This window comes from Chiloscyllium plagiosum, chromosome 4, assembly GCF_004010195.1.
Source record: "Chiloscyllium plagiosum isolate BGI_BamShark_2017 chromosome 4, ASM401019v2, whole genome shotgun sequence".
Taxonomy (NCBI): Eukaryota; Metazoa; Chordata; class Chondrichthyes; order Orectolobiformes; family Hemiscylliidae; genus Chiloscyllium; species Chiloscyllium plagiosum.
The window spans coordinates 67,374,023-67,393,604 of record NC_057713.1 but is presented as its reverse complement, the minus strand read 5'-3'; the positions used below and the strand labels follow the sequence as shown (position 1 = coordinate 67,393,604).

General features: G+C 42.4%; 1 protein-coding gene across 1 annotated transcript in view; it reads right to left on the bottom strand.

The window, feature by feature from the left end:
• Window positions 1-19,582, bottom strand: part of LOC122549478 (lipoxygenase homology domain-containing protein 1-like) — a gene marked incomplete at its 5' end in the record, with an annotated part of 196,978 nt that overhangs the window by 78,767 nt on the left and 98,629 nt on the right. Inside the window, 4 exons of the mRNA XM_043689337.1 lie at window positions 10,561-10,693; window positions 10,832-10,918; window positions 15,966-16,159; window positions 17,353-17,487. Coding sequence (XP_043545272.1) covers window positions 10,561-10,693; window positions 10,832-10,918; window positions 15,966-16,159; window positions 17,353-17,487 — 549 coding nt within the window. The remainder of the gene's footprint in view (window positions 1-10,560; window positions 10,694-10,831; window positions 10,919-15,965; window positions 16,160-17,352; window positions 17,488-19,582) is intronic.

Sequence of the window (19,582 nt, the reverse complement as noted above, 5' to 3'; positions counted from 1 at the left end):
AGTTTTGCACCTTCTCTAGTAGGTACATCCACATACTTAATCAGAAAATTGTCTTGTACACACTTAAGAAATTCCTCTCCATCTGAACATGATGGCAGTCCCAGTCAATGTTTGGAAAGTTAAAATCCCCTAACATAACTACCCCATTATTCTTACAGATAGCTGAGATCTCCTTACAAGTTTGTTTCTCAATTTCCCTCTGTCTATTGGGGGGGGGAGGGTCTATAATACAATCCCAATAAGGTGATCATCCCTTTCTTATTTCTCAGTTCTACCCAAATAACTTCCCTGGATGTATTTCCGGGAATATCCTCTCTCAGCACAGCTGTAATGCTATCCCTTATCAAAGATGCCACTCCCCCTCCTCTTTTGCCTCCCTTTCTATCCTTCCTGTAGCATTTGTATCCTGGAACATTCAGCTGCCAGTCCTGCCTATCCCTGAGCCATGTTTCCATAATTGCTATGATATCCCAGTCCCATGTGCCTATCCCTGAGCCATGTTTCCATAATTGCTATGATATCCCAGTCCCATGTTCCTAACCATGCTCTGAGTTCATCTGCTTTCCCTGTTAGGCCCCTTGCATTGAAATAAATAGTTTAGTTTATTAGTCTTACTTTGTCACTGACTGTTTGACTTACTTCTGTTCTCAGCTGTACCCGTTTCAGATCGATCTTTTTCCTCACTATCTCCCTGGATCCCACCCCCCCACCTTACTAGTTTAAATCCTCCCAAGCAGTTCTCGCAAATTTCCCTGCTAGTATATTAGTCCCCATCCAATTTAGGTGCAATTCGCCCTTCTTGTACAGGTCACTTCTATCCTGGAAGAGATTCCAATGATCCAAAAATGTGAATCCTTCTCCCATACACCAGCTAATCAGCCATGCATTCATCTGCTCTATCCTCCTATTCCTGCCCTCACTAGCTCGTAGCACTGGGAGTAATCCAGATATTACTACCCTTGAGCACCTCCTTTTTAAATTTCTGCCTGACTCTCTGTAATCTCCCTTCAGAGTCTCAACCTTTTCCCTTCCAATGTCATTGGTTCCAATGTGGAAAATGACCTCCTGCTGGCCCCTCTCCCCCATGAGAACATTCTGCACCTTCTCTGAGACCTCCTTGATTCTGGCACCAGGGAAACAACACACCATTCTGCTTTTTCGCTGCTGGCCACAGAAATGTCTGTCTGTACCTCTGACTACAGAATCCCCTAACACAATTGATCTCTTGGAAGCCGACGTACCCCTTGTTGCATTAGAGCCAGTCTCAATGCCAGAAACTTGGCTGTTTGTGCTACGTTCCCCTGAGAATCCATCACCTCCTAAATTTTCCAAAACAGCATACCGTCAACTCATCTTTCAGACAACGTACTACGAACAAATCCTTTCACACAAGGAGGCCTGAAAACAGTCGTGTGTAGTGAATAGTTCCTGGGTGTATTTTTATGTCATTCATTCAGATTGTACAATTGTCACTTTCCTCTTGCCTCAATTACACTGGTGACTTGCAGGAATCTTGGGAAACATGTCAGGTCAAAGTTGAACTGAAAATCAACTGGGCAACACAGTGGCTCAGTGGTTAGCACTGCTGCCTCACAGCGCCAGGTAACCGGGTTTGATTTCAGCCTTGGGAGACTGTGTGGAGTTTGCACTTTCTTCCTGTGTCTGCGTGCGTTCATTCCGTGTGCTCAGGTTTCCTCCTACTGTCCAACCATGTGCAGGTTAGGTGAATTGTCTGTGATAAATTGCCCATTGTGTTCAGGGATGTGTAGGTTAGGTGCATTAGTCAAGGGATATGTAGAGTAATAGGATAGGGGAATGGTTACTCTTCTGAGGGTCAGTGTGGACTTGTTGGGCCTAATGGCCTGTTTCCACACTGTAGGGATTCTATAATGACGATAGAGGCAATTAATTGATTAATATATCAGAATTGAAAAGTTGCCTCTTCCACATGGAGATTGCTATTGCTGCACAGCCTAATATGCTCTCGTTCAATTCTTAAGTTAGCAGGTTGGAGCCATCTCCTGGTGTGCTTATATTTTTGTCAGATTTCCGACACATATGTAAACCCCAATCCAGACACTCACCATGTTAAAATTTCTCTCTTTAACTCTTTCCCTCTCTGTGCAGGTGCTGCCTGACCTGTTGTTTGTTTTTCCAGCATTTTCTCTTTAGCTGATGAAAAGTTCAGCCTCAGGCAGTTGCCGGGTGCAGAGATGAGACTGGATTCTCCCGAACCATTGCTCACAGGTTGGGAAGGTAGGAGAGCTACCAACATAGCAAAGGGTAGGCAATGGAGACAGGTGAGGGGTAGGGCATAAGGAAGAGAGCCTTCCACTTACCAAATCACGTTATAAGTGATTTGGCTTCCCACTGGTTGATTTGATGAACCACTTAAAAATGCGCAATTAAGGGCAATTTTGAGCTCATAAAATGAGCCATGATAGGATTACAGACTAGGTTGTAATAGCAAATTGGGCCAAGGTTAATCAATGCTGCCAATTTGGTGTAGGGATGGGGGTGTCACAAATCGTGACTTACCCACTCCACTTCAAAAAAAGATGGGCAGTATGGAAAATTGGTGATATCACTTTATTTATCTGACGACAACACTGGGCAGAGTTATTCCTGTATTGTCAGCTGCCACTCTATCCCGTTGGAGCCTGAACCATGTGTATAGTAATTCTTAAAGGCATTCTTAAAAGGAATATACATCAAATGGAGGAGGCTGTTTAGGATATTGCAAGAATGGGTGCATTGGGGCAGGAGGACTTCAAGGACCACTATTAATAGAAATTGGAGCAACTAACAAAGAGGTCAAGCTCAACTGTTTGGACCTGAAGATATACAGCAATGCTGTCACCTGGACAGTTAGTTCGGTGAATGCATTTTTACGTCGATCTCTCTCTATCTGCCCCTGAGACCATTCCATGTACCTCATACTCACCACTAAATAATCTGCAAATAATTCACACTATTGTTTAAAACTTTGATTTTATTGACATTTAAAGAACACATATCATAGTAGTCATCCATCATGTACTTTATATTCATAAAGGTTAGGCTAGTTTGCTTTAAGGTTGTCAGTCTCAGAAAGATATTGACCTCAGAAAAGTGCTTAGTATTTTTAGCATCTGAAAAGATAACTTTTAAACTGCCATCAGTACGAAGGAAAGAAATGATTGACAATTAACTGGCATGTGTGTCTCTTTTATAGTTGTAAATATATTACAGTCAAAATATTTGACCGCTTGGATGCAAGAATGACGGGGCACTTTCAGCTTAACATATCTTGTTTCATGAGAGAAATCCAATGCTTATATTCTGGACAACCACGTGCAAAAAGTGAGGGTGGCATGGTGACTCAGTGGTTAGCACTGCTGCCTCACAGCGCCAGGGACCTAGGTTTGATTCCATCCTCGGGCGACTGTCTGTGTGGACCTTCCACATTCTCTCTGTGTCTGTGTGGGTTTCCTTTGGGTGCTCTGGTTTCCCCCCCCCCAAACCAAAGATGTGCTGATCAGGTGAATTGGCCATCTAAATTGCCCATATTGTTCAAGGATGTGTAGGTTAGGTGCATTAGTCAGGGGTAAATTTAGGATAATAGGGTAGGGAAATGAATCTGGGTGGGTTACTCTTTGGAGGATCGGTGTGGACTTATTGGACCAAAGGGCTTGTTTCCACACAGTAGGGATTCTATTCTATAAATAAGTGTCATTAGCTGAAGCTTCAGCTGCAAATGAGATGAATAGTGAGGCAAAGATTGACATGGATTGTGTATTTCTGGAGAGTCATGTGCAGCTTAAGAGTGTGTAGGTAGAGAGAGAGAATAAATGATCTCTCAACAGTAAAACAGAACCGTGCAGGTAGCACAGGGATCCTCTAAGTGCACTGCATACTCAAACTAGCATTCAGTTCTAAATAGGTGAAGGTAGTGTATCAGCAATGGCAGCTATTTCTGGGAATAATTCAGGAGACACAGCAGAGATTCATCCTGAGGAAAAAGAAGCATGGTACAGGGACGAGGAAGCAATCATCCTAGGGAAGTCAGGAATAGCATAAGTCAAAAGAGAAAGCACCTTGCCTCTCACACCATGGGCCCTTATCTTACTCAGTTGCCTCTTGCGCAGCACCTTGTCAAAGACCTTCTTGAAGTCCAGGTAGATAACATCCATTGGATCTCCTTGATCTTCTCTATAATGTGCTGAAGGGCAGTGGGTAACCAGAGGATTGGGAAGCTTACAAAAATTAACAGACAGCATCAAAAAAAGAAATAAGGAGGGAGGAGATTATAAAAAGGAAGACTGTAAGAGTTTCTTTAAATATATAAAAGGCAAAAGAAAGGCAAAGATGGGAATTGGGCCACTAGAAAATGATGCTGGAGAGATAGTAGTGAGGAGAAGGGCCTGTGCCCGAAACGTCGAATCTCCTGTTCCCTGGATGCTGCCTGACCTGCTGTGCTGTTCCAGCAATAAAGATAGTAGTGAGGAACAAGGAAATGGCTGAGGAACTGAATAATTACTTTGTGTCAGTCTTTACAGTGGAAAGCACAAGTAATATCCCAAAAATTCAAGAGAGTGAGGAGGCAGAACTCAGCATGGTGGCCATCACCAAGGAGAAGGTGATAGAAAAACTGAATGACCTGAAGATGGATAAATCACCTGGACCAGATGGACTACACCCCAGAGTCCTGAAGGAGATAGCTGAAGAGATAGCGGAGGTATTGGGGTGATCTTTCGGAATTGCTAGAATTAGGCAGGGTCCCAGAGGACAGGAAAATTGCTAATGTGACACCCCTGTTTAAAAAGGGAGTAAGGCAAAAGATGGAAAATTACAGACCGATTAGCCTAATCTCGGTCGTGGATAAGATCCTGGATCTGTTGTGAAGGATGAGATTTCTGAATACTTGGAAGTGTATGGTAAAATAGGGCAAAGTCAGCATGGTTTCATCAAGGAGAGGTCATGCCTGACAAATATGCTAGAATTCGTTGAGGAAATAACAAGCAGATTAGATCAAGGAGAGCCTGAAGGTTCTACACAAGAGGTTACTGAGTCAGATAAAGGCCCATGGTATTAGAGACAAGATGCTAGCATGGAAAGAAGCTTGGCTGTCTGGCAGAAAGCAGAATGGGGATTAAAGGGTCCTTCTCAGGATGACAGCTGGTGACAAGTGGTGGTCCTCAAGGATCAGTGTTGGGACCACAACTTTTCACTTTATATTTTAATGATCTTAATAAAGGAACTGAGGGGTTTCTGGCTAAGTTTGCAGACAATACAAAATTGGATAGAGGGACAGGTAGCATTGAGGAGTCGGGGAGGCTGCAGAAGTATTTGGATAGGTCAGGAGAATGGGCAAAGCAATGGCATATGGAGTGCAATGTGGGAAAGTGTGAGGTCATGCACTTTGGTGGGAAGAACAGAGGCATGAACTATTTTTTAAATGAGAAGAAAATTCAAAAATCTGAAGTGCAAAGAGACTTGGGAGTCCAGGATTCTCTCAAGGTAAACTTGAAGGTTGAGTCAGTCATTAGAAAGGCAAATGCAATGATGGCACTTATTTTGAGAGGACGTTTTTCAAGGGAGTTCTTTTTTTAAATTTTCTTTTTATTCCCTACAGTGTGGAAACAGGCCCTTTGGCCCAACAAGTCCACACCGACCCTCCGAAGAGCTAACCACCCAGATCCATTCCCCGACATTTACCCCTAACACTTTAGGAGAAAGTGAGGACTGCAGGATGCTGGAGATCAGAGCCAAAACTGTGTTGCTGGAAAAGCGCAGCAGGTCAGGCAGCATCCAAGGAACAGGAGAATCGACGTTTCGGGCATAAGCCCTTCATCAGGAGTAGAGGTAGGGTGCCTGCAGAGTGGAGAGATAAATGAGAGCGGGGTGGGGGTGGGGAGGAAGTAGCATAGAGTACAATAGGTGAATGGGGGTGGGGATGAAGGTGACAGCAACACATTTTCGGCCCTAACACTTTAGGCAATTTAGAATGGCCAATTCACCTAACCTTGATTAGAGTGGTGCTGGAAAACCACAGCAGGTCAGGCAGCATCCGAGGAGCAGGAAAAATCGATGTTTCGGGCAAAAGCCCGAGGTGAGGTGGGGGAAGGGGAAATGATGAAACTGGTGAAATCCACACTGATGCCATGGGTTGAAGTGTTCTGAGCGGAAGATGAGGCGTTTTTCCTCCAGGCATCAAGTGGTGAGGGAGCAGTGGTGGAGGAGGCCCAGGACCTGCATGTCCTTGGCGTCGGGGGTGGGGGGAGGAGTTGAAATGTTGGGCCACAGGATGGAGGGGTTGATTGGTGTGAATGTCCCAGAGATGTTCCCTAAAGCGGTCTGCTAGGAGGCGTCCAGTCTCCCCAATGTAGAGGAGGCCGCATTGGGAGCAACAGATACAATAAATGACATTGGTGGATGTGCAGGTAAAACTTTGACGAATGTGGAAGGCTCCTTTGGGGCCTTGGATGGAGGTGAGGGAGGAGGTGTGGGTGCAGGTTTTGCAATCCCTGTGGTGGCAGGGGAGGGTGCCAGGACAGGAGGTTGGGTTGTTGGGGTGCGTGGACCTGACCAGGTAGTCACGGTGGAACGGTCTTCCACCGCAGGAAATGCAAAACCTGCCCCCACACCTCCTCCCTCACCTCTATCCAAGGCCCCAAAGATGCCTTCCACATCCATCAAAGTTTTACCTGCATATCCACTAATACCATTTATTGTATCCATTGCACCCGATGCGGTCTCCTCTATATTGGGGAGACTGGACGCCTCCTGGTAGAGCACTTTAGGGAACATCTCCAGGACACCCGCACAAATCAACCCCACCGCCCTGTGGCCCAACATTTCAACTCCCCCTCCCACTCTGCCGAGGACATGCAGGTCCTGGGCCTCCTCCACTGCTGCTCCCTCACCATCCAATGCCTGGAGGAAGAATGCCTCATCTTCCGCCTCGGAACACTTCAACCCCATGGCATCAATTTGGATTTCACCAGTTTCCTCATTTCCCCTTCCCCCACCTCACCCCAGCTCCAACCTTCCAGCTCAGCACTGCCCTCATGACCTGTCCTACCTGCCAATCTCCATTCCCACCTATCCACTCCACCCTCCTCTCTGACCTATCACCTCCATCCCCACCCAATTCACCTACTGTACTCTATGCTACTTTCTCCCGAGCTCCACCCCCTTCTCCTTTATTTCTCCACTCCGCAGGCTCCCTGCCTCTATTCCTGATGAAGGCATTTTGCCCAAAATGTCGATTTTCCTGCTCCTCGGATGCTGCCTGACCTGCTGTGCTTTTCCAGCACCACTCTAATCTAGATTCTGGTTTCCAGCATCTGCAGTCCTTGTTTTTACCTAATTCACCTAACCTGCACATCTTTGGACTGTGGGTGGAAACCCACGCAGACACAGGGAGAACATGTAAACTCCACACAGACAGTTGACCGAGGCAGGAATTGAACCCGGATCTCTGGTGCTCTGAGACAGCAGTACTAACACTGTGAATATCAAAGAAGGGATGTAGTTCTGAGGCTATATACCTCTGAGTATTGTGCGCGGTTTTGGACCCCATATCTCAGGAAGGATGCACTGGAGCATGTTCAGAGGAGGTTCATGAGAATGGTCTCAGGAATAAAAAGTTAACATATGAGGAATGTTTGAGGACTCTGGGCCTATACTCAATGTAGTTTAGATGGATGGGGTGTGGGGGTGGAGAATCTAATTGAAACATACAGAAAACTGAATAACCTGGACAGCATGGATGTTGGGAAGGTGTTTCCATTGGTAGGAGAGACTTAGATACGAGGGCATTAAGGACAAAAGGGTAACTAGGGAAAGAAAAGGGCCCCTCAAAGATCAGCAAGGCGGCCTTTGTGTGGAGTCGCATAAAATGCGAAACGAGTATTTTGCATCAATATTTACTGTGGAAAAGGATATGGAAGATGTAGAATGTAGGGAAATAGATGGTGACACCTTGCAAAATGTCCACATTACAGAGGAGGAAGTGCTGGATGTCTTGAAGCACATAAAGGTGGATAAATCCCCAGGGCCTGATCAGGTGTACTCTAGAAGCTAGAGAAATGATTGCTGGGCGTCTTGCTGAGATATTTGTATCATCGATAGTCACAGGTGAGGTGCTGGAAGACTGGAGGTTGGCTAACATGGTGCCACTGTTTAAGAAGGGTGGTAAGGACAAACCAGGGAACTATAGGCCAGTGAGCCTGACATTGGTGGTGGGCAAGTTGTTGTAGGGAACCCTGAGGGACAGAATGTACATGTATTTGGAAAGGCAAGGACTGATTCGGGATAGTCAACATGGCTGTGTGCGTGGGAAATCATGTCTCACAAACTTGATTGAGTTTTTTGAAGAAGTAACAAAGAGGATTGATGAGGGCAGAGCCATAGAGGTGATCTATATGGACTTGAGTAAGGCGTTCGACAAGGTTCCCCATGGGAGACTGATTCGCAATGTTAGATCTCATGGAATACAGGGAGAACTAGCCATTTGGATACAGAACTGGCTCAAAGGTGTTGAAGGCAAGAGGGTGGTGGTGGAGGGTTGTTTTTCAGACTGGAGGCTTATGATCAGTGGAGTGCCACAAGGATCAGTGCTGAGTCCTCTACTTTTTGTCATTTACATAATTGATTTGGATGCGAGCATAAGAGGTACAGTTAGTAAGTTTGCAGATGACACCAAAATTGGAGGTGTAGCGGACAGCGAAGAGGGTTACCTCAGATTACAACAGGATCTTGACCAGATGGGCCAATGGGCTGAGAAGTGGCAGATGGAGTTTAATTCAGATAAATCCAAGGTGCTGCATTTTGGGAAAGCAAATCTTAGCAGGACTTATACACTTAATGGTAAGGTCCTAGGGAGTGTTGCTGAACAAAGAGACCTTGGAGTGCAGGTTCATAGTTCCTTGTAAGTGGACTTGCAGGTAGGTAGGATAGTGAAGAAGGCATTTGGTATGCTTTCCTTTATTGGTCAGAGTATTAAGTACAGGAGTTGGGTGGTCATGTTGTGGCTGTACAGGACATTGGTTAGGCCACTATTGGAATATTGTGTGCAGTTCTGGTCTCCTTCCTATCGGAAAGATGTTGTAAAACTTGAAAGGGTTCAGAAAAGATTTATAAGGATGTTGCCATGATTGGAGGATTTGAGCTATAGGGAGAGGCTGCACAGGCTGGGGCTGTTTTCCCTGGAGCGTCGGAGGTTGAGGGGTGACCTTATAGATGTTTACAGAATTATGAGGGGCAAGGATAGGATAAATAGACAAAGTCTTTTCCCTGGGGTCGGTGAGTCCAGAACTAGAGGGCATAGGTTTAGGGTGAGAGGGGAAAGATATAAAAGAGACTTAAGGGGCAGAGGGTGGTACGTATATGGAATGAGCTGCCAGAGGAAGTGGTGAAGGCTGGTACAATTGCAACATTTAAGAGGCATTTGGATGGATACATAAATAGGAAGGGTTTGGAGGGATATGGGCTGGGTGCTGGCAGGTGGGACTAGATTGAGTTGAGATACCTGGTCGGCATAGAAGGGTTGGACCAAAGGGTCTGTTTCCATGCTGTACATCTCTATGACTCTATGATTCTATGGCACAGCCTTAGAGTAAAGGAAAGACCTTTTAGAATGGAGATAAGGAGAAACTTCTTCAGATAGAAAGTGGTGAATCTATTAAATTCATTCCACAGAAAGCTGTGGGGGCAGGTCATTGAATATATTTAAGACTTAGATAGATAGGTTCTTGATTATCAAGGGGATCTAGGGTTACATAGAGAAAGCAGGAGAATGAGACCGTGAAACAAATCAGCCATGATTGATTGGTGGAGCAGACTTGATGGGCTGAATGGCCTAGTTTCTGCTCCTATGTCTTATGATCTTATGATTGTGCAGCCAGAGCCAGGTCTATGTGGTTTAGCTGTGTAGGGGGAGTCATTATTACCTTATAATAACAAGTGTTCAAAGGGTACAAAGATCTTGAACTTCATCCGGCATCAGATCACTTGAAGCATGATATAATATAGGAAATATGCTCATCTGTTATAATATAACAGCTTAACGTTAGCACATATGTTCCTGTTGGATTCAATACCTTACCATCAACATCCCACTCCTCGTGTTGTGGGACACAGGACACATCACAACATTATCTCATCAGGTAACACATCCTGATGGACGCAAACTCACACCACTATCCTTTCCCATTTCCCTGAGTACATTGTGATGTTCAATATTACTTCACAGCAAAATATGTGTTTCTGGCAACATGCCAGCTTGATGCAAATGAAGCTTAAAGCCCAGTTGTGGGAGTGCCTCAAAACTTATTATTCATGCACTGAGAAAAATCCCAGCATGAACTATATCAAAATTTCTAGGCCAAAAGAAAATGACTAAATTACATCTGAGGTAAGAAAATATCATGAGATATGGTAAAACTGGTTCTAATCAGGTTAAAGTTTTACATTGAATTCTAAATATGCAACTTGAAATATATTATAAAATAGTCAAATTATAAAATAATACTTATTATTTTTACTTAGTCTTTAATTAAGGCACACTGCATTTACCTCTCAGTGGTTGTCGGTCGGGTCGAACAGCCGCTAGTTCTGTCACAGTTTCAGTTCCACGTTCTCTAAACAACCAACGACGTGATGTGTTAAATCCCAGTTCTTGTTTTGTTTTCAGGTTCTTCATACGCAGCTGGGATAACAGGTATTTATTGTACATGCTTAGATTTGTAGCCAGCAACACTTAAATGGAACAACTTTTTCCTTTAAGTGAAAGGCAAAAATTGTTTTCCAAAGAAGTTCCTTCAGCACGTTCCCATAAATCACTCACCTTAAATAGTCTTATCCCCTTATGTAGGTAAGGGTTTAGTAACACAAAGGAGACTTTTTTGATTTCACCAATCCCTTCAAGGCTTACCTATAAATAGGCAATAAAGTATTCAGCTTTCCAGTGTTAATAAGACAAACCTACCAAGCAATAACCACAAACAAATTGGATTATTTTAGCAAAATGTTGCAATTATGAGAAAGCTCTGTATCCGTGTTGTACAACTGTATGAATCTATGATTCTACTTACTAGGTTCACACCTTATTTTCTTTTAAATTCTATTCTTACTGCTAAATAAATGACATCACAATTCCCCACCAGTATATTCCAGCTACCACCTGTTCTCCACTCATTTAATTTGATGAAATCTCATGCAGCCGCACCATGTTCTCTTTGCTATCTCCATTCTCATTCTAGCTTTGTGTCATGTTGATTATCAGAACAGTTTGGGTACACTTGTACAAGATGCGGAAAACAGTGAGGAAGACAAATGGCACATTGGGGAATCTAGAATGTGGGGGGCAGGATAAAGTGTTGATAAGTTAGGACTGATGTGAAGAGAAATAGAATTATGAATCTTTAGAATTCTCTAGGCCATAGGATCGTCGATGCTCTGTTGTTGAGTATATGTGGGGTTCAGAAACACAGATGTGGGGTCGAACAAGGAATCGAGATCTGAGTGCAAAGTGAAAAGATGGCATACTCTGCAGAGAGCCTGCGGAAGTGAAGAGTAAATGTAAAGAGTACATTCAACGTTTATTTAATAAAGGCAGAGGAACTGGAACCATTGAATGAAAAAAGGAATTTCCTGGAATGATTTTTAACCTGGTCTTAAGGAGTGCAAAATAGCCAAAGATATATATGTCATAAAAGGAGAAGGATTGATAGAATCTCTACAAAAACAACAAAAAAAGAGCTTGGAGAGAAAGCCAAAAGAATTTGTAACTTCTGCAAGGAGACATACACTAAAGGAAAATGATCAGAAGACCGTCTGAGAGGCACAATAATCTCATTGGAGAGAATTGCAAAGACCAGGAAATAACAAATACCATACAAGGTGTACACAGCTGGCTTCTGGCTTATGAAAATAACCTTTGAGGCAGCACAATAGCTCAGTGGTTAGCACTATTGCCTCAGTGCCAGGGCCTCGGGTTTGACCCCAACCTCTGGTGACTGTGAAAGTTTTCTTCAGGGGCTCTGTTTTCCTTCCACCATTCAAAGATGTGCAGACTAGGTAGATTAGCCTGGGGAAATGGAGGGTTACAGAGAAATGATAACGAGTGGGTCTTGGTGAGATATTCTTCAGAGGGGCAGTGTGGACTCGATGGGCTAAATGGCCTGCTTCCACACAGTAGGGAATCTATGATTCTATGAATCTTAGGGAAATTAGAGTAATTGGAAGACTCTTTTGAAGAAGCAGGATACAGAATCATGAAGGCATGTCTCTGCCTTGGTAAATTGGAAAGCCACACAAATACCAGGCAATGACCCTGTCCAACATCACACCATCTTGAATCTTGAATGTAACAATGACTTTCAAAAGTATGGCCATCACTGAACACCTCCAATGTCCATGTGGTTATTATTGACGAGGAATTGAATTGAACTGGACCGACTTCCTGCAGGCATAGTTGCCAGGGAAGTTCAATTGCTCTCTGATCTCCCACATCTGACAGGAGCAGCATACCACTCTACTGATTGCCATTTTTGCCTCATTACTATCCAGCAGACTTATGGAAACAAAAGGTCTTACCTTCCTTTACCTTGTTGCTACTTTCCCTCAACAAAGCTCAGCATTCACCTAGGTCCACACTTAGATTTACCACTAGCACTTTGACAACAAAGCAGCCCCTCTGAAAAAAGGCCACAAAATGGCTGGAACAAGACATGGTAATACATTCCTCCCCTACTTCCCTTGTCTCTCACACTCATCTCAACTCCCACTGTTTTCACTTTCTGCAGCTCACCTCCATACCTTGTGTCAGCTGAGTGAACTTTCTCTGGACTGCTTCCAATGCCAGTGTAATATTTCTTAGAAAGGGGTCCAAAATCATTCGCAGTATTTCAGCTGAAGTCTGAGTAGTGCCTTGTATAGTTTTCACAAAAACTCTTTACTTTTATGTTCAATTCCCTTTGAAGTAAAGGTCAGTATTTCACTTGCCTTCCCTATTACTAAATGAACTTGTATTCTAGCTTTTTCTGATTAATGGAAAAGCATTTCCAAATCCCACTGTTCTGCAGATTTTTACAGTCTGTTTTCATTTAAATAATATTCAGCTCTTATTCTCTCCCTGCCAAATACATAATCTCACATTTCTCCACATTACATTCCATCTGCCAAGGTTTTACTCACTCACTTAACCTGCCCATATCTCTCTGCAGATTCTTTGTTTCATCCTCACTGTTTGACTTCCAAACTATTTTTGTATCATCTGCAAACTTGACTATAGTACATTCATCTTCCTCATCCAAGTCACTAATATATATTGTAAATAATTGATCCCTGTGGCACACCACATGTTGCCATCCTGAAAATGCAACCCCCCCTTTATACCAGCTTTCTCATGCTAATACCATGGGCTCTTAAGTCAGATCAGAGACCAAGAATTCTGAGGTAGCTAAGCCAGATCCAAGTCAGGAGGATGCTAGAATACTTCACAATTGCTAGATTGAGTGCAGCTACAAGAACCTCCACACATTGCAGGACAATTTAACCCACTTAATCATACTCTTAACAGCACTGTGAGTATATCTGCATCACATGCATTCTAACAGTTTAAGTACTTGGCTCATGTCAAACTTCTGAAGTCCCATGAAAAAATTTTTAAAAAACAGGCATACTCAACCTCAGTGGGGTATGCTCAGTGGGATTGTGCAGATTTGCTGTACCTGCACTTGTGGCCTGTTGGCTAAAGTTAGGAAAGAACAGTTGTTCTTTGGTTATTCTTATTGCAGGATTATTGCCAAAAAACACAAGGTTGGTAAATTTTAGATTATCATCCAATGGGAGTCTGGGCTTTTTATAACTATGTATGATTGGGACTCAGAAATGATCCTGCTTTTAAGGTTCCTAAACCCTTAAGGGCGGCACGGTGGCACAGTGGTTAGCACTGCTGCCTCACAGCGCCAAAGATCCGGGTTCAATTCTTGCTTCGGGCAAATGTCTGTGTGGAGTTTGCACATTCTCCCCGTGTCTGCGTGGGTTTCCTCCGGGTACTCCGGTTTCCTCCCACAGTCCAAAGATGTGCAGGTTAGGTAAATTGGCCATGCTAAATTGCCCATAGTGTTAGGTGTAGGGGAATGGGCCTGGGTGGGTTGCTCTTCGGAGGGTCGGTGTGGACTTGTTGGGCCGAAGGGAATCTAATCTAATCTAATCTAATTACAGCAATGCCTTAGATACAAAAGTACCTATGCACAGATTCTTTAGTTACAAGATTTAGACAGTACAGGACTAATACGTCCAGAATTACAAAACTAAAGGTTCAGTACAGCAGTTTATGCTGGCACCTCACTTCCGCAGCAGACCCTGGCTCCACACTGCACTGGCGACACAACACACCAGGAGGCTGTGTGAGAGACTACTGCACCAGACTGGAAGGCCACCATGCCAAGCCAAGCAGCCTTTACAGGAGGAGGTTGCTGCAGGAGGTCTCCATGCCACACTGCGGGGCCTCTATGGGAGGTTACTGCTGTGTCAGGCTGGGAAGTCAGCACACCATGCCGGGAGGCCAATGTGCCTGATTTGGATGTTGCCACACTACACCAAGAGGTCTTCATGCCAACAGTGGGAAGCCACTGCAGCACGGTGTCGCACCATACCGGGAGGCATCTGCGGGAGGCTGCGAGGATACCATGCCAGGAGGCCACTGCACCAGATGAGGCTAGGAATCAGTCCTCGCCAGAGGATGGGAATTGTCACCAGAGGCCAGGACTCGTGGCTTGCTGGAGGCTAGGAATCATTGTCAGAGGCAGTTAATTGTCACTCGAGCCAGGGGTCAAAGTATAAATAAGAAGAGAAAGAAAGCACTGAGAGAAAGAAAAAGAAGAGTGGGCGGACCGGATGGTTGAAATGTTCTACTCCACTGTGCCAAAACAGCTCACATATTGAGAAGGAAGTGTAACTTTGAATTCAGTGCCAAATAAATACAGAATGAGAAATAGAGATGATAAAGGAAAGATTGGATTCAGACAGTGAGAAAAGAGACAAAGATGACTAAGAAAACTTGCATTTTTAAGTCAAAACAAAATCTCTGAAAGCAATTTAAAACTGTAATTGGCAATTTTTGCTATCAGAGAGGTTGAATGGGAGTTACTAACATTTTGTGAGTAAAACAGTACTTAGACTTTAAATGACTCACTTTATGTGGTACGAAGTTAAAAATCACACAACACCAGATTATAGTCCAACAGGTTTAACTGGGAGCACTAACTTTTGGAACCATTCTAACATGGTCATTCTAACAGATGAGAGACTTAACAAACAATCAAGGTATTTTTCAATGTATAATTTCAGTTACATCACACTGTAAACTTTTGCTATAAATTCTGTGTCTTACAATCGTATAATCCACAACCACATGATGAAGGAGCAGCGCTCCAAAAGTTAGTGCTTCTAATTAAACCTGTTGGACTATAATCGGGTGTTGTTTGATTTTTAACTTTGTACACCCCAGTCCAACACCGGCATCTCCAATTTATATGGTATGTTTCCTCTGTATCTAGAATGAAAGCAGAGGAACTTCATTACACCTAAATATATATGACTGGGGAGTGAGGTGATGAGCTGATAGTTCCACAAAACTGACTAGCAAATTAATGTGTCTGTAAAAGCCACTTCTCAATTTTGTTGAGCATCTGTCCTCATCTAAAGCTAATGTGGCACCTGCACATCAATAACCCAAAGCACCATGAGACTTGCTGTTTTCTTGACATCTTACGGGCCAATGTGCAATGAGTTTACTGCAAAGGGAAAAATACTATCTTTACTGTTCAGAGTAGCTCAATATTTTTGCTAAGTATCACAGTAATAATGATAATGTCCAAAAAAGAATAAGAGGGTAGTTTCAAAAGAAATCAGCGTAAGCAAAAAAGCTAAACAATAAAAATCTTTCAGAATTATTTTTTAAATTGACTTACTTCAAATGGAATATTTTTCATATTTGGAATTTCTAGCAAAGCAGTTTTACCCTTTGTTCCAAATACTACCATGAAAATTTCTGGCTTTTGTATTATTCCACCACTGTCAGCCATCCTAAGTATCCATATGTTCCAACGTTCTTTGCGGTCAATTGTAACATGCTTCAAGGGATTAGTGAAAATGTCAGCAGATTCTGTACACAAACAAACAGATTGGGTTGTTCTGAAAGCAATAAATACTAGCCAGCCTTTGATGCATTACAAGTAGTGAATCATAAACAAATAATCTCCTTATGAGACATCAATTTTAAAGTTGGAGGATAATTGAATCAGAAATGTGCAGAAATATCTTGTTTGTTATTTTGACGTTTTACATTCTGACCATATATTTATTTTCTCTGATGCAGTAATTAACTTCACTAGAAAAAGCTGACAGGAATGTTTTCTCAGAGAGAAGTCTTTAATATTTCACAGATATTTAGATGTTACATTAAAATTCAAAAATTGGCCCAGAAATTCCAATCAGGGACAGGGTAGTTGTGTCTCACTAGGGGTGGATCTGGGTCAGGATGGAGGTGGTGAGTTGTTCGGTTGGTCAAGAGATGGGGTGTCAGGACTGGTGCAATTGAGTGTGCGTGATATGTAGTATTAGCCCGATGCTTTTGAGTCCAGTCAGAATCTGGCAGTGTTAAGTTGGTGGATGGGGAAATCCATAGGGTTTGAGTGTCAGAGGTTTTGGCTGGGGGATAGATTTATTTTTGGAGGGCAACGGGGGATGGAGGAGGTGGTAGGAACATAGTAAAAGGGTTATTTGGTGAGTCAGCCTTTAGTTTAATTGCTACCCAGAAATTACAGTAGGTATTTAATCCTCTAAATTTCTTCCAGGTAGCTCTTAGAACGTCCCAAGTATTTTGCACTAAGATTCTTTTTTGAACATGAAAATTGCCCCTTGGAAGTTGCAAGTTTCTGGTCAATTCTTTTGAAGAAGGCTGTGCCAAGGTTTGCTCATGGTTCCAATGCATAACTCCAGTCTATTCTGCTACAACGATTATCTGGTTGTTAGAACATCTGGGCCATTCTTTCACTTTCTTTGGCTTATTTCAAAAGAAAACAATAATAGAAAAAAAAATGAGCCAAGTAATTGCTTCCTGTCAGTCAGTCCAACAGAAAATACTATTAGTTTCAAGAAACATGATCATGGCCTTATAAAAATATCACAATGGTTTATTTGTTCAAGCATATAATTGAACAAATACACACGTTCTTCCTTTGGTTTCCCTATTTGTAGCAAAGACAGTGGAAACTAATTTCAAGGATAACTCCTATTTTAAGCACAAAGTTAAAAGAATAGAATTAGTTGAATAAGATATGTTAATAATTTGCATACCTTTAATATGGATGATTACTTCAGAGAATTCATCAACTTTTTGATGTTTGCCTATCCAGTCATTGTGGAAAAAAATAAATCTAGAAACAGGCATTTCCCCTTCTGTTATCACAGCTTTCTCCAGGAACCAGTGATCTGGTTATGAAGTAGAAACAAAAATAATTTAAACAAAAGTAAAATCAGACTACAACAGCTGAAATAAGATATAAAGGAGTTATTTTCAGGTGGAAAGTGGTTTGGGCAAGTACAATCGCCATTTGGAGGTGTGGCCAGATAATCTCTCCTGTTTCTTGCATGATTGAGGCAAGCTGCCAGCATTAAAGTGTTCATGGCTTAAAAGTCAGGATATCTGATATATATCAGGTGCAGATTCTTAAAAGCATTCACCACCTTAAATATTCAGGAGATAAAGACTCACAACAATTTTTCTTTTTGTTTTGTTAGCCACAGAAGGAAATAACACCATAGATTTGCAGTAAGACTCCTGAGATCTTCATTTGCAGCCATGCAGTTCTTTGTACAGCAAGGTCACAATAGAAAAGAGTTCCTTTTCCTGATGATGGTTACCGTACACCATGACAAATTGGTCAATGAGCTTAGAGAGCTGGCAGGTATAATCATTATTATAGTATTATATTATTTTGTTATGATATTGTGCTAAGAGAGAATGCTTATAGACCAATGGGAAATTTTCCAGCTTATGTTGTCCATTCTGGTGTCCTCTTCCTATGTGCCTACATTTTTCCTTTTCAGGTAATGTTCCAATTGCCTTCAGGCATCTTGCTTTGCACTGCTTCCATTACATTCTCAGCAGTGTTTTTCAAATTCAAACCATTTGCTGCATTGTAAAAGATTTCCCTCATGGCGCCATTGCTTTCTGTTTACTTATTAACTTAGAACTTGCCCTCTGTGTTATGATCATTCCAGAAATTCCTTATGCATGTAAACACTCAGATCTCTCTTCACCTGCATCTCTTTAGAATTGTACCATTATTTTGTAATGTCTCTTTGTATTTTTTATACCAAAATGAACGATTCCACCAGTTTGAGCATTAACTTTCGTCTGCCATTTCTTCAACAATTCCACCAACCAGTCTTTTATAAGATCTAATTATCTTCCTCATGGTTCACAATACCTGTGGATTCATAGAGTCACAGAGGGCAGAAAAGGCCCTTTGATCTATCAAGTCGGCACCAATATAATTACTATTAAAGGTGTGCTAATCCCAATTTCCTGCACTTGTCCCATGTCCTTGAATGTAATGATATTTGAAGTACTCATCCAAATATTTTTTAAAGGTTGTACAGTTTACAGCATTCACTACCTTCCCAAGCATTCCAGATTCCCAACTGCCAAGTGAAAACATTTTTTTTCCCCAAACTCCTCTGTGAATCTTCTCCCCCTTATCCTAAACTATACCCTCTTGTGAACTAAGTGGTACAGCTGCTTTCTATTCACCCTGTCCCATACTCCTTATAACCTTATACACCCAGTCATGAATCCCTCAAGTCTTCTCAACTCTAAAGAAAACAATCCAAGCCTATCTAATACCTCCTTAAATCTCAATTTCTCCTTCCAAGGCAACATCCTGGTGAACTTCCTCTGTAATCCCCATCGATCTATACATTTTCATGTAGTAAGCTGACCAGAACTGCACATAGTTGTGGTCTGCCAATGCTCTGTTCAACTCCAACATTACCTTCTTGCTCTTATACTGATGTATGACTGATGAAATCAAATGTCCCTTAACTATCCTATTTATGTGTTCTGCCAACTTCAGAGATCTGTGAATAATTACCCCAAGATTCCTTTGTTCCTCTAAGCTACCCAGTATTCTGATATTCATTAAATACTCCTTCATCTTGTTTCTTTTTCCAAAGTGCATTGCCTCAAACTGATCATGGTTAAATGTTATCTGCCACTGTTTGTCCATCTGACCAACACACCTACATCCTCCTATAACCTACAACCACCTTCGTTGCTGTCAACTACTCTATCAATCTTGGTGTCATCTGCAAATTTGCTTGGCATTCAAGCTACATTTTCATCTATATCATTTATACGTATAACAAATAATAAGGGTCTCAAGTCTGATCCTTGTGGTACACCAGCAGATACCAGCCCCCAGCTACATAAACAGCCTTCTACAACTACTCTTCGTGTTCTATTACTAAGACAGTTTCTGATCTATTTCCTCAAGTCTTCCTCAATTTCATGTGCTTTAACTTT